The 14,142-nt window shown below is 37.6% G+C and overlaps 1 protein-coding gene across 1 annotated transcript in view; it reads left to right on the forward strand.

Moving 5' to 3' along the window:
- Nucleotides 1–6,246: 6,246 nt before the first annotated feature.
- The window catches only part of hs3st2 (heparan sulfate (glucosamine) 3-O-sulfotransferase 2), a gene marked incomplete at its 3' end in the record, with an annotated part of 43,636 nt that continues 35,740 nt past the window's right edge, over nucleotides 6,247–14,142 (forward strand). Inside the window, exon 1 of the mRNA XM_079820531.1 lies at nucleotides 6,247–6,806. Within this exon, the coding sequence (XP_079676657.1) occupies nucleotides 6,274–6,806 (533 nt within the window). The 5' untranslated portion in view covers nucleotides 6,247–6,273. The remainder of the gene's footprint in view (nucleotides 6,807–14,142) is intronic.

Genomic DNA, 14,142 nt, shown 5'->3' on the forward strand with positions numbered 1-14,142 from the left:
TTGTCCTCTTGAGCAATCCATGTCTACAACGTCCAAGTCTTCGGAGATGGCAGAGGTTAGAAATGATTTATTTGCCTCTAAGTAGAAGTACAGGCCACTTAGGATTATATCCAATAAATGCAGCCAAGATTAATAACGTGAATGTGTTTATCACCTTAAGCCTCCTACTCCACACTAAGACCTCTGGACATTCAAATCCTCCGCTCTGAGAGGATGATTGGAATCGTAGGGATTGCACCAAAGCCTTTTTGAAACAAGCGAAATGAGACCTGTCAACATTAATATTCCTCTAGACAGACACATTGAAATAAAGCAGATTAGGGAATGAGGATTAAGGGCCTGTTTGTCTTGATAATTGTCTTTAGGAAATATGAAATATTATTTAACCTTAAAAAACAGCGGCTGATATCTCCAAACAAGAAAGTGGGGATTTCAATCAAGCTGGCTGTCCTGCCTCCTCAATAAACAAGCTACAATTAGTCCAAAATGCAGCTGCTAGAGTTCTTACTAGGTCAAGAAAATATGATCACATAACACCAATTCTAACATCCCTAAACTGGTTTCCTATTAAGTTTCGTATCAATTATAAAGTATTGCTACTGACATATAAGGACCTAAACGGTTTAGCTCCTGTGTATTTAACTGATCTTCTATCGCCTTATAACCCATCACAATCTTTAAGATCACTAAACTCTGGGCTTCTGGTAACACCTAGGATATCCTAGTTCACTAAAGGAGGAAGAACATTTTCATTTTTGACACCTAAACTAGCCTTCCTAATAATGTCCGGGGCTCAGACTAGATTCAATCTAGATTAAAGACGCATCTCTTTAGCCAGGCATTCACTTAAAACATCTCCTAACCTTATACTCCAGTTATATCAGTGCACACGATTGTCTTTGCTTAATGCTTTGAACAGCAGCTACGCTAATTATTTTTCTGTTCTGTTTTATCTCGGGACGCCCATCCCGGGGCAACTAGAGAGTCCGTCAGCTCCAGGGTTCCAGCCCCACATAAAGACTGCAGATGACCAACAGCAGCTCTGCATCAACCCAAATCATTAACAACATGTTTTCTTATTTCACTTATTTCTGTGCCTTAATTTAATTATTATATTGATTAATAATACATAGCTAATCTGTGTGCTTTGTATATGTGCATTTCTAAAATGCATAACGCGGACAAAACTTTAAATTGTAATGTAGACGCATGCATTTTCTGTGAAGCTGCTTTGAAACGATATGTATTGTGAAAAAAGCGCTATACAAATAAACCTGAATTGAATTGAATTGAATTATCAGCACAACAATTTGAGTAAAAAGTTGGATTTGGCAATCGGTAACACATTATTTTAAAGTGTCCTTGTTACGTACTATAGCAATAACAGTAAATTATGCATAATTACAAAGCAACTAACCCTAAACCAAACTCTACTCCTATAACCCTTTGTGCATGATGTTAATTACTGCTACTCAGTACTTAAAGGGATAGTTCACCCAAAAATGAAAATTCTGTCATCATTTACTCACCCTCAAATTGTTCCAAACCTGTATGAGTTTCTTTGTTCTGCTGAACACAAAAGATGATATTTTGAAGAATGTCTGTAATAAAACAGACAGAGCAAAGTATTTTCCCCCTACTTTGGTAGTCAATGGTTGATCTATAATAATAATTTGTTACATTTATATAGCTTTTAATTTGTTACATATATATATATATATATATATATATATATATATATATATATATATATATATATATATATATATATATATATATATATATATATATATATATATATAATATTATATATCTTTTCTAGGCACTCAAAGCGCTTTACATAGAAGGGGGGAATCTCCTCAACCACCACAAATGTGCAACATCCACCTGGATGACATGCTCTATTTGTTACAAACATTCTTCAAAATATCTTCTTTTGTGTTCAGCAGAAGAAAGAAACTCATACAGGTTTGGAACAACTTGAAGGTTAGTAAATGATGACAGAATTTTCATTTTTGGGTGAACTATCCCTTTAATTGTATAATTACACAAGGATGCCTTAAAATGGTGTAAAAAAGTGTAACAGAATATTAACATGAATTAAAGAATTGCTTAATATTTAGTATGCTCCCTTTTGTTTTAATGAAAACATGCACATTGTAAACACTGTTTGGGATGTATTTGTTTAATTTGCATGTAGGCTATTATTTATTTAAGTAGAATAAGTTGAAATAACATGGTAAAATGTAGCCAATAGATGCATCTCTTTCTGAGCAACAGTAAAGGCAATCTAGAACTTGAGGCTCAAATAATTAATAAAAACACTTTTTACATAGTTTTTATGACAGCAATAAAACTTAAGTTTTCAGAGCAATGGTACTGTGAACATCAATGTGCTCTTAACACCTCTGGTGTGAGAAGCTCATAAATTATAGTTTTAAGCAGAGAGCTGTTTACTTTCGAGTCTAAGAGAAGTAATCTTGTAAAACTATAAACATAATTTAGTATTGAAGACTCCATTAATAGGCTATTCCATGTCGCGGTGGCAAGCAATTCGTTTAGACGCAGATCGCACTTTAATGTAATTGTACACGCAGCTGGGCAGTAGGGGAGAGTGGGGACAGTTGCAACGTGTGGCAGTTGCAACATTGCTGATTTATCCAATCAGGAATGAGCTGGAGTCATGACACTCCTACTGCACATGCTCAGTATGCCCCTCCTTCTTTCTGGAAGTTAACAGCCACATGTGAAACTACCTTAAGGGAGAACTGAAATTAAAGGTATAAAAGTAATTTTTTTTACTACTAGATTTTTTGTCATACTGTCTAAACAGTTTTAGTATTGATCTTTATAGTTTTATAGTTTGAATGTGCAGTTTCTTAGCTCTTAACAGATCTAGGTACAATGTGTTCAAGCTAATGTGTTAGGCTAGCATCACTAGTTTTAAGATGGCTGCCAGGGGGTGGGACAGTTGCAACACATTGTTGCAACTGTCCCCACATGGTGTTGCAACTGTTCCTCATGACAATAATAATGACAATTAGATAAAAATAAATAAAAAAAGGCAAATCAGTGGTTTGGTAAAGAACATATTTCAATAGCCAGGTGTCTCCTCTTTGTATTTCAGCAAATTGCTTTTTTAAAAGTCAAACTAGGCTGCAGTGTATCCTACATTTTCTGTTCTGTTTTTTCAGTATGCCACGAGACAGGAAAAGGACAACAGATAGGGGTGTCCCTCTACCTATTCTGTCCTTAGCTGCTGCTGTAGTGAGCAATGATGGCAGGACAGTGAGGTCTGTGGCAAAAGAGTATTCAATTTGCCACACAACCCTCTACCGCTTTATTAAAAAGAGAGAGAGGTTAAGTCCAGGAGAGGAGATGAGGACAGGTTATTGGACCCCGAGGAGGGTCTTCTCAGTCCAACAGGAAGATAGTCTGGCAGAATACCTAAAAAGAGCAGCTGATCTTTTCTATGGTCTCAGCACTAAAGAGGTAAGGATGAGGAAGGTATTAAAGCAGAGAGTAGGCTTAAAGGGAGGGCTGGTAGGGAGAATTATATAAGAATATTGAGACTGTGAAATAATAAGATAAGAGAAATTACCATTCCACCTCCATTTTCATTTACCATCCAATTCGCAGGTTCGTAGATTAGCCTTCCAACTGGCTGTCTATTACAAGTGCTCCTACCCTGAAACCTGGAATGAGTGCTCCCTGGCTGGCAGGGATTGGTTTATGGGGTTCATGAAAAGACAGCCCAGTCTGTCTATACGGTGCCCTCAAGCTACCAGTCTCACACGGAACACAAGCTTCAACCGTCACAATGTATCCTTGTTTTACGACAATCTTGCAAATGTGCTTGCCAAAAACAAATTCGAAGGGAAGGACATCTGGAATATGGACGAGACCGGGGTCACAACTGTCCAAGAACCAGAAAATGTTGTTGCCGGGCGCGGCGTCAGACAGGTGGGGGCAGTAACCTCCGGAGAGAGAGGAACACTGGTAACAGTTGCATGTGCAGGCAATGCATTAGGGAACATGATTCCACCCATGTTCATATTCCCGCGGGTTAACTTCAAGGACCATTTCATCCGCGATGGCCCGCCTGGATGCATTGGAGCCGCCAATAAATCAGGGTGGATGATGGAGGACCATTTCCTTCAGTTCCTTAAACATTTCCACCACCACACGAGGGCCTCATTGGATGCCAAAGTCCTCTTGATCCTTGATAATCATTCCTCCCATCTTTCTGTAAGAGGAATAGATTTCTGCAGAGAAAATGGCATTGTCATGCTATCGTTTCCACCCCATTGCTCCCACAAATTACAGCCACTCGATCGTACCGTTTATGGCCCCTTAAAACGTCATGTCAACTCATTTTGCGATACCTGGATGAGAAGTCACCCAGGCCTGACGATGTCCATCTACGACATTCCTGGAATCGTTAGGTTGGCCCTCCCATTGGCTGGAACACCAAGCAATGTGCAGAATGGCTTTAGCAGCACTGGAATTTGGCCTTATAACCGAGATAAATTCAAAGACAGTGACTTTGCACCATCTTTGGTGACAGACCGGCCGCCACCACCAGTTCTTCCAGAGCAAGCTGGGACATCTGCTCCTTTGGAAGTTTCTCCAGTGCACGCTGGGACTTCTGCCTCTTCTGCAGTTCCTCCAGTGCAAGCTGGGACTTCTGCCTCTTCTGCAGTTCCTCCAGTGCAAGCTGGGACTTCTGCTTCTTCTGCAGTTCCTCCAGTGCATGCTGGGACTTCTGCTTCTACTACAGTTACTCCAGTGCAAGCTGAGTTCTCACCTGAGACTGTTAGACCTCACCCCAGAGCAGGACCACGGAAGATAACAAAAGCAAACAGTAGGAAAAAATGCAAATCGGCCATCTTGACAGACACCCCCGAAAAGGAGGCTTTGGAGAGGGAGAAAGCAAAAGTTAAGAGAAAGCCAACAAATGTTAAGAGAAAACTGACAAAAAACACACTGGAAACAAGCCAACAAACCAAAACCGCGAAGAAAAAGCATACAGAGAAGGACAGTGACTCTGAGAATGAAGAAGATTTTTGCATTGTCTGTTTGGAGAGCTACTCCAGACCGAGCGAGGTGTGGCTTCAATGTTGGCAGTGCAAGGCATGGGCTCATGAAGCCTGCACTGATGGTGGTTCCATTTACGTTTGCCACAATTGTGAGTCAGATGGGGAATTGTGAATACGTGATGCTATGAAATAATTAGTTTGTGTTATTTTGGTGGTTATGAAATTGTTAGGGCCTACATAAATCAGTTTGTGGGATTGACAAAGGTGTTACATGCTTGTGTACTTGTTTTTGTACTTTAATAAGTTAACTCAGTGAACTCTGTTCTCAAATAAACTAAAAAAGAATGTGAAAAATGATGCCGAAGTATGAGTTTTATTACATCTAAATGACTGTTGCAACTACCCCTCAGTACTGTTGCAACTGTCCCCATATATGGGGACAGTTGCAACATTTTTCAGGGTCCATTTAAGTACAAATTACTTTCATATTATCACATGTACACATGTTGCAACAGTATGGGCAGGTAGGTGACACATATGGGTTTAATATATATATTTTTTGTCTTTCTAATACAAACAGTCGCTGAGAAACTTGAGAAAATGTAAAAAGTGTTGCAACCGCCCCCACTCTCCCCTACTCCTTTAAAAAGACAAACGCACGAGGAATATGAAAATATGACGTGACGTCAGGCGTCGTCTTTAAATATTGATCTCGAGCGCTTGACTGCCGCAAAGCCGCTCTTGAGAACTTTAGAAAGACACAAACATGAGCTGAACGGTGACGGGGCGAGCGCTGCGCGGCTTCGCGTTGGGAACTTGGGAGCTAAATGTGCCTTTTAGACCTGGAATATGCGATTTCCAAAGCGGATTACATTTAGCAAGAGGTTGTGTTACATTACCAGGTCAAAGAAAGGGATTACTTTAAACATTTTCAACACAATATCAGCACAGAATCACTGAGGTGATTTAACGTACAAAAGTGACGCGACGTCTAAACTAAAGGGCAGTGGAATTACATTTGTGTTTTGCTAGTAGGAAACTTTATCTTGTTATTGGGAACTGTTCTCCTCAGACTTTCCGTCATCTTGTGTGTCCGGTTGGAAATATTCACTATCGTTTTCCCAAATGAGATGTAAGTTCGCGCAGTCGGAGTTGATGGGGAGCACGAGACCACCAGCAAACCTCACTGAGAAGCTTACGGAGAAAAACATGCCGTGTTTTCATCCATGGAGACATGGCATATAGGTTCCTGTCCAGCCGAGTCGTGCCATCCTCCAACAGATTAAGCAGAAGATTTATTTTTATATTCACCATCTCTTTGTGTTTCATGTATCTATGCTACAGCATCCTCTTCTGCTCAGGTACAATCATGCCTAACCAGAGATTGGAGGATCACCGCTGCGTCCATCCGAAGAACATGGGGAGTAAAAAACTTTTACAGAAGTCACATTATTGCACTATATCCGCGAAAGCGAGAGTTCTCTCGGACGAGACGAGGGCTGTGGGTCTCTTAAACCTTAATGGCAACCAAAGCAAACATTCAGCTTTCCAGAAGACACAAGATGTGGTAGATAACAAGCAGAGTAATAACAGTAATTCGCCAAAATACGGGAATAAGAAGTTGCCCAATGCACTTATAGTTGGCGTTAAGAAAGGAGGCACCAGGGCGGTGCTGGAGTTCATCCGGATTCATCCAGATGTTCGAGCTCTTGGGACTGAACCACATTTCTTTGATAGAAATTATGACAAAGGATTGGATTGGTACAGGTAGGTTTTTTTCTGTCTTTTTGCATTGGCATTCTGGATAATAATGTATAATATATATATATATATATATATATATATATATATATATATATATATATATATATATATATATATATATATATATATATATATATATATATATATATATATATAAAATAGTATATAATAAGGTAATTGTATTACCTTAAAAAAAAAGTCTTTATTAAATTAATGTAATATCACACAAGTGCTGCTGTAGCCTACTGGCAAATTGGCTATGATAATAATAATAATAATAATAATGATATTTATTATATATTTATATTACTAGTAATAATGAAATTAATATAATATTTATATGTATATTACTAGTAATAATGAAGTTAATATTGAGTGACTTGCAGTTCAGTCAAAAACTGGCCTCCTATTATGTTTCTTTTTCTCCAATGAAAATATTTCCAACTTCCAAAATAAGTCAAGTATCAAGCTTTACTGTATGTCATCAAGCAGTGCACTGACTAAAAGCCAGACAGGAATTTATCATATGAGCGGAGTGGAGTGGCACAGATTTCTCTTCCCTGCTCAAATAGCTCTTTACAATAGCAAGAAACAGAAGTTGCGATATTCTTTTCTTCCCTATTGTGATGTACTGTATATCTAGTAAAATGGCTTTTTAAACAAATGTAGTGCAGGGCTTGATTTTATCTATTCATTGTGATTTGTTATTGCCATGTCATGTGAGTGGCAGGTTTTCCTGCCCTGGCATCATCAGAGAAGAGGGGGAGTTATGTTGATTAAAAATAAATAATGACGTGCATACACTCTAAAAAAAAAAAGGTTCTATATTGCACCAAAAATGGTTCTTGGCTCGTAATCATAGGGGAACCTTTTTAAGTGCTATATGGCACCAATTTTGGTGCTTCAGTGGTTCTTCAGCGGTTCTTCACTGGTTCTTTGACTAAGGTGCTATATAGCAACGCTACCATATACAGAACATGTTAAGATATGGTGCTATATAGCACCAAAAGTGGTTCCTCTATGATTACGACGAAGAACCATTTTTGGTGCCAAATAGAACCTTTTTTTAGAGTGTATTTAAATCTTAATAAAAACCGCAATATTCCATTAAAAAAAATACAATTTGGATTTCATGGTGAATTTAATCATTCCAACTTCCGCTCACTCTAGGTTTAACATTCTGTTGGGAACCTGATCATGGAGAGAGATTAAAAAATATATATATATAATAATGTTAAAAAAATTTTTAAACCTGCTCCATTTTTTCTAATGCAGTTTACGGGAAGAAACAAAAAACATAGTTGTTCCATGTTTCAAAAAAAACTTTTTTTTGCTCCAGGTAAATTTGTGGAATTCTGAAGTTCAAAAGGTGTACAAACTGTTTATACTGTGCTTAAAAAATATTCAATTGTTGATATTAAGTTTTGTTTAAAAAAGGGAAGCTATCCCTTTGATGGCAACCATCATGATCCAATATAATACATAAAATAAATATAAACACAGAAAAAAACGAATCAAATAATATTAATTAAAGAGAAAATGTACATTTTAAGCAAAAAATAAAGATAAAAAAATGCACAAATTTGAAAAAGAGCTGCCTAATGGGTGAAATGTCATAAAGGTAATATCAGCAGGTTGCAAAAATGATGAAAACTGCCTTTTTGCGGTGGCAGTAAAAAAAGAGCTGAAAACTCGAAGTGCTGACAAGGAGATGTTAGCAGTAAGTCATACTGAGAGAGCAGGAATGATAGCGTTTTGGCCAGAGACCCAGAGCGGAATGACACAGAGTGATTGCAGTGTTCGGTTTCAGGGGGAAAATATGCAGATAAAGGCCAATGGATCTCTTTCAAGAGTAAACCTTCCATAAACCCTGCCAGAGAACGGCATGGATCATATTGATCAGTGGGCAGATTAAAATCAACTCCTTCCTTCCTTCTTCCCTTTTTACTGATGGGCTGCCGTTCAAATACCCATCGGGGAGCAGCCGCTCGACTGTGCGAGAAGTCAGTGCCGATTCTGTGTGGCGTGTAGGGCCGTGGTGCAGGGGTCTCTGGGAGACAATATCATCCCTCCCTCTTTCAGCACGGCGTCTGCCTGCAGCTCAGCTTCAGTAATTACACACACACATCACATCCCGGCTCAGACAGGACAGAGAGCGAAAGAGCGGACTCCCCATGGGCCATGTCCAAACGTGAGGGGGGAAATCCATAGAAGCCAACAGTACATACCTGTGTGAGAGCAGCCCTTCAGCCATTAGCAGGTGTTGCTGCTTGCTCAGTCTGCTCGTCGTCTGGAAACCGCAATAAAACACACTTCTCCTCTGTTTACATTCGTTCGGGGGCAACTCCACTCACCCACAGCCTACTGTGCTCGAATCAATTGAAGCGGATGTGTTTGTGAGATGTGAGGATCGATGCTAGTCCCTTGTATTTGGACATGGGGAGAAAAAGATGCAGGGGGAAAGATGTAATGAGAAAAAGAGGCAGGATGAAGGAAACATGAAAAGGAATTCAGAGATGTTGCGCTGTGCCGTGTGACTGCTAAACAAACAAATGCCCACAAACAAGCTATTAATAGAATCTATATGTTCTTTTTGTAAACTACAGCAACATGGACCGCCCATTATAAAGTAGTTATTGTGATATTAGAAAAAGATTGGATGCCAGGAACAGTTTGTGTATGGCTTTGCTGGTAATATATAAAAAATGGTGCTATTTTTGGCTCGTAGTCATAGGGAAACCACTTTAAGTGCTGTGTAGCACCAAATCTTGGTGCTTCAGTGGTTCTTCAGCGGTTCTTTGGAATGACTGAGGTGTTATAGCACCGCTACCATATAAATAACCTGTTAAGATTATGGTGCTATATGGCACCAAAAGTGGTTCCCTTATGATTGCGAGCCAAGAACCACTTTAAGTGCCATATAGCACCATTTTTTTTAGAGTGTATTATTATATCAAATTCTTTAAGTCCCGCTGTAGTCAATAATTGTATCCCTTAAAACTCATCTTTAATCAACCAAATGACACTTTTTTTTTCCTGTGAAAAAAATGTATTCATGCCTTAAAATAGCTTGAATGTAACTCTACACCCTTGCTTTTAGTGTATACATTGAGCTATGAATATGCAAATAAGCCCCGCCTTCATCTACAAGTCAATGTATCAGAATAGTAATGCGTTTTATGTATGTATCTTCACAACGTCCGGCACAAAACGGTAGTTGGGAACATGGTTTGTTTAACATCATGATAACGCAGTCAAGCTAAAGTTTATATCGTTCACCATCTGAGTCAGACAGCTGCCTTCTGAAAATCAGCATCCTTAGAAACGCTCTGAACAACTTAGAATGTCAGTGGAGAAAGGTATACAGTTCATCATAACATAATTCACCCGCTATATTGCTAAATGTACCCGATTTTTCATATCAACAGAAAACCAGACCGGGATAAACTGGCTTCTCTTGAGACTCTATGCTAAAGCCCGCCCGCACATTGACGTGATTGGTTACAAGGTAGTTTGTGACGTCAGAAACATCAGGGATTTCAAACCGTGTTTTTGAGACTGTCTTTTTTTCCACAGCAGTTATAAGGGGAAAATAATCAGCAATGGCATTGAATAATGAATTTTCACATGGTTTGTCTTAAAGCATATTAAAAACACCACATAGAGATATACAACATTTAAAACTTGATTTTCACCACAGGGGGTCTTTAAAAGGATAGTTCACCCAAAAATGAAAATTTACCATCAAATGTAGGTGATTTTTTTATTTTGTTCAGTAGAACAGTGAAGATTTTTAGCTGAAATCATGCTTGGTGATTCATATATTGCAAGTCAATGGCTACCGTTGCAAGTGTTGGGGAAAGTTACTTTGAAAAGTAATGCATTACAATATTGCATTACTCCTTTAAAAAGTAACTAATTGCATTAGAAAAAGAATGTATTACGAAGAAAAAAGAAAAAGAATGTGTTACGTTACTTTTGCATTCTCACTTGGGCTGGGCTTGTTTGCTCTAGTTTTTTTTTATAAAAAGTTCTATTTTTGGGCAAATGTAAAGACTTTCACACCAAAGACTCAGGCTGAAGGAAATGCAAATTCACAGCTGTACAGAAATCAAACAAAACCTTTTATCTGTGCTGCTATTCTGGATAACGGAATAGGACGCAGGAGAAAAAAGTTTAACACATACTTCACCAATAAAAACTAAACATCTAAAGCCATTTTTGCTAATGGTTTAACTGAATCGGCGCAGGTTAGCAGCAAGTACATTGGTCAATAAAGTGAGATTAAAATATTAAAATATTTGTTTTATTTAACATATTTGATTATTGGAGGTTTGCATAGTATTCTGATTTTGCATTTGACTGATTTTATTCATTTTGAGGAATACTAAATCTTTTTTTTGGGCAAGTGAGATGAGTGAATGACAATAACTATCATGTCAACACACAACACCACTGCACTTACGATTTCTCTCAACATTGGGACTAGAGAGCTGTCAGTTAATAAATGGGAAAATTCTGATATTTTGTTGTAAATTTTAAGAGTAATGCGTTACTTTACTAATTACACTGAAAAAAATGATTCGTTGAATTTACTAAATGTTTTTATCGTAAGTGGTCGCAGTCAATTTATTTTATCTCAATTTAAACAAAAACACATGCAATTCCCATAAAACCAATTCATTTTTTAAAATTAAAATAAAAAAACTAAATTTAAATTACTTAAACAAGCACAAATTAATTATGCTTAATTTAATCGGGCAATAATCATATTTTTCCTTGTACTTGAAAACGTAATCTGATTACATAATTCAAGTTATTTTACCCCCTACACTGACCGTCACTTTGAGAGTCATATCAAAACAAAATGAATACCCATGGCTACTGTTGATATTTGAGGTCTTATGAAGGAAAACGATCAGTCCGTGCAAGAACATTATTTATAACATTATTACCTGTAATAAACAGCCTCGGCAAACAGATCAAAAAGTTACCTGTATCTTGGATGGCCCGAGGGTGAAACAGCAAATGTTTTGGTGAACTATTCAAGTTTTATCAATACATTTAATTAGAATAATAAGACACTATAGGGCTGTTACCAAATGAAATCATTATCAGCAAAATGTCCACTGCAGAGGAAACACAGAAGCTGCATCTGTAGTGGCATTTAGATGTATTTAGACTTTTTAATGGATCTCAGAAGTGGCATGAATGCATTTACACTGCAAAATTACAACTGCATAAATGTTTTGAGATTCATGCTTTTTTATGTAAATATATAAATACAACATGTTGGGAAAAACGCAATGATACTTTTTAATATGAAACTAAACCACATCTTGCGGCAGCAAGTGAGTGCCTTAAAGGGATAATTCACCCAAAAATTTAAATTAGCCCATAATTTACTCACCCTCAAGTCATCCTAGGTGTATATGACATTCTTCTTTCAGACGAATAAAATCGGAGTTATATTACAAAATTCCAGGCTAATCCAAGCATTAGAATTGTATTAATAGTTGCTCTGTTTTCCATAAGTCCATAAACAGTGCATCTGCCCATCAAATGACATGCTCCACGCGTCTCTGGGGTGTTAATAAAGGCCTTCTGAAGTGAATCGATACGCTTGTGTAAGAAAAATATCCATATTTAAAACTTTATAAAGTAAAGTTTTGGCCGACCGCCTTCCCTGTTCAATTTATGGAAAAATTGTTGAAAGTTCCCCTGCCGATCAAAAGACTAACGCGACCAGGTAGGCTCGTCATGACGTCACGTCCGCATCTTGAGTTTCACTTTCAACATTCAACACTTTTCCATGGAAGGCGCTCTTTAAAAAACTTTACTTGATAAAGTTTTAAATATGGATATTTTTCTTACACAAACGCATCGATTCGCTTCAGAAGGCCTTTAGTAACACCCCAGAGTTATTTGACGGACAGATGCACTTTTTATGGACTTCAAAAACAGAGCAACTATAAGTCCAATTCTAATACTTGGATTAGCCTGGACTTTTGTAATATAACTCCGATTTTATTCGTCTGAAAGAAGAATGTCATATACACCAAGGATGACTTGAGGATGAGTAAATTATGGGCTAATTTTCATTTTTGGGTGAACTATCCCTTCAATAAATGAGTCATTGAGTCATGCATTCAACTGATTTGTTCAGATGGCAGATTAATTTAAGAATGAAGCAAGTGACTGAATAGGTCATTGTGTCATTGACTTTCTTTCAAAAATCATTCTGTAATAAAACTTTGGATATGCACAACAGTTCTGCTGTGGCTTTCTTTGGAACTATTTTCATTGGCGGAATAGAGGAAAAAAAGAGTCAATACTGTGTCTAAAATGGAAGTCACTTTATATTAATATTAACTACTTATGTATTAAATCAATATCACATTTGCAATCTTGCTGATATTTGGGAAAACAAAGCAAATATTACAGAATTTGATGATTACAATCGTAAAAGTCACTGTCCCCATTGACTTAAAACAGACACCCTAATGCGTGCGATGAGTTTTGTGCTAGGTCATTTAAATGAATGGGGAAAAGTCACATGAGAGGAGGCAATGAATCCATCGTGCTATGGATGTGACATGTTATAATTGGATATGATTGGTTCATGCGATAAATCCTGCCTCTTGTTTTCGTGCGTGTTCACGGATCAGCCTGAATAACGATAATATGGATGCCATTGATCGGAAGACTAATGAAAAAGTAAGTAAGCATCTCAGCAACTTAGATACATGAGCGTAAATTTACAGTAAACAACAAAAAATATCCCAAAGGCAATTTTTGAACAATTAATACAGCCAAAATTGGACTTGTAAGTGTATGTGTGGCGTTTTGGTGCACTGAAAAATGATCTGAAGTCTGTTTTTTATCTGGCCAAGGACGCATAAGTATAAATGAAAATCGATGCCCACGGCGTAGGTCCGACGCAGAAGTATAAATCAGCCTTTAGTTGTAGTGGGTAAAAGTATCTGACTTTTTTTGTCATTGCTAATTTATTAACAACTCCGCATCATCTGTATTAAAGAGAAAATAATCACTTTATCCAATGTTTAAAGTAAATAATATAGCCTTAACAGACTACTTATTGGAACTTTGTACTCTTCCACCGGACTTGTAGGTGAGGTGCGTGCTGGACCAAACCACTGCGAGGCAAGAGAGGGGGGACTTAAAATATTTCTAAACTTCTAAACCCCATTTGCGTTTTTATTGTTTTATTACTGTCACATGTCATGTGTCGTTGATCACATGTGGGGTTTTGATATTTTGAGAATGTGCTCTTGTCCTTGTCTGACTCCACCCCTCTTGTTATCCAATTATTGATTAT

Source organism: Gobio gobio, assembly GCF_949357685.1.
Source record: "Gobio gobio genome assembly, chromosome: 1".
NCBI classification, from domain to species: domain Eukaryota; kingdom Metazoa; phylum Chordata; class Actinopteri; order Cypriniformes; family Gobionidae; genus Gobio; species Gobio gobio.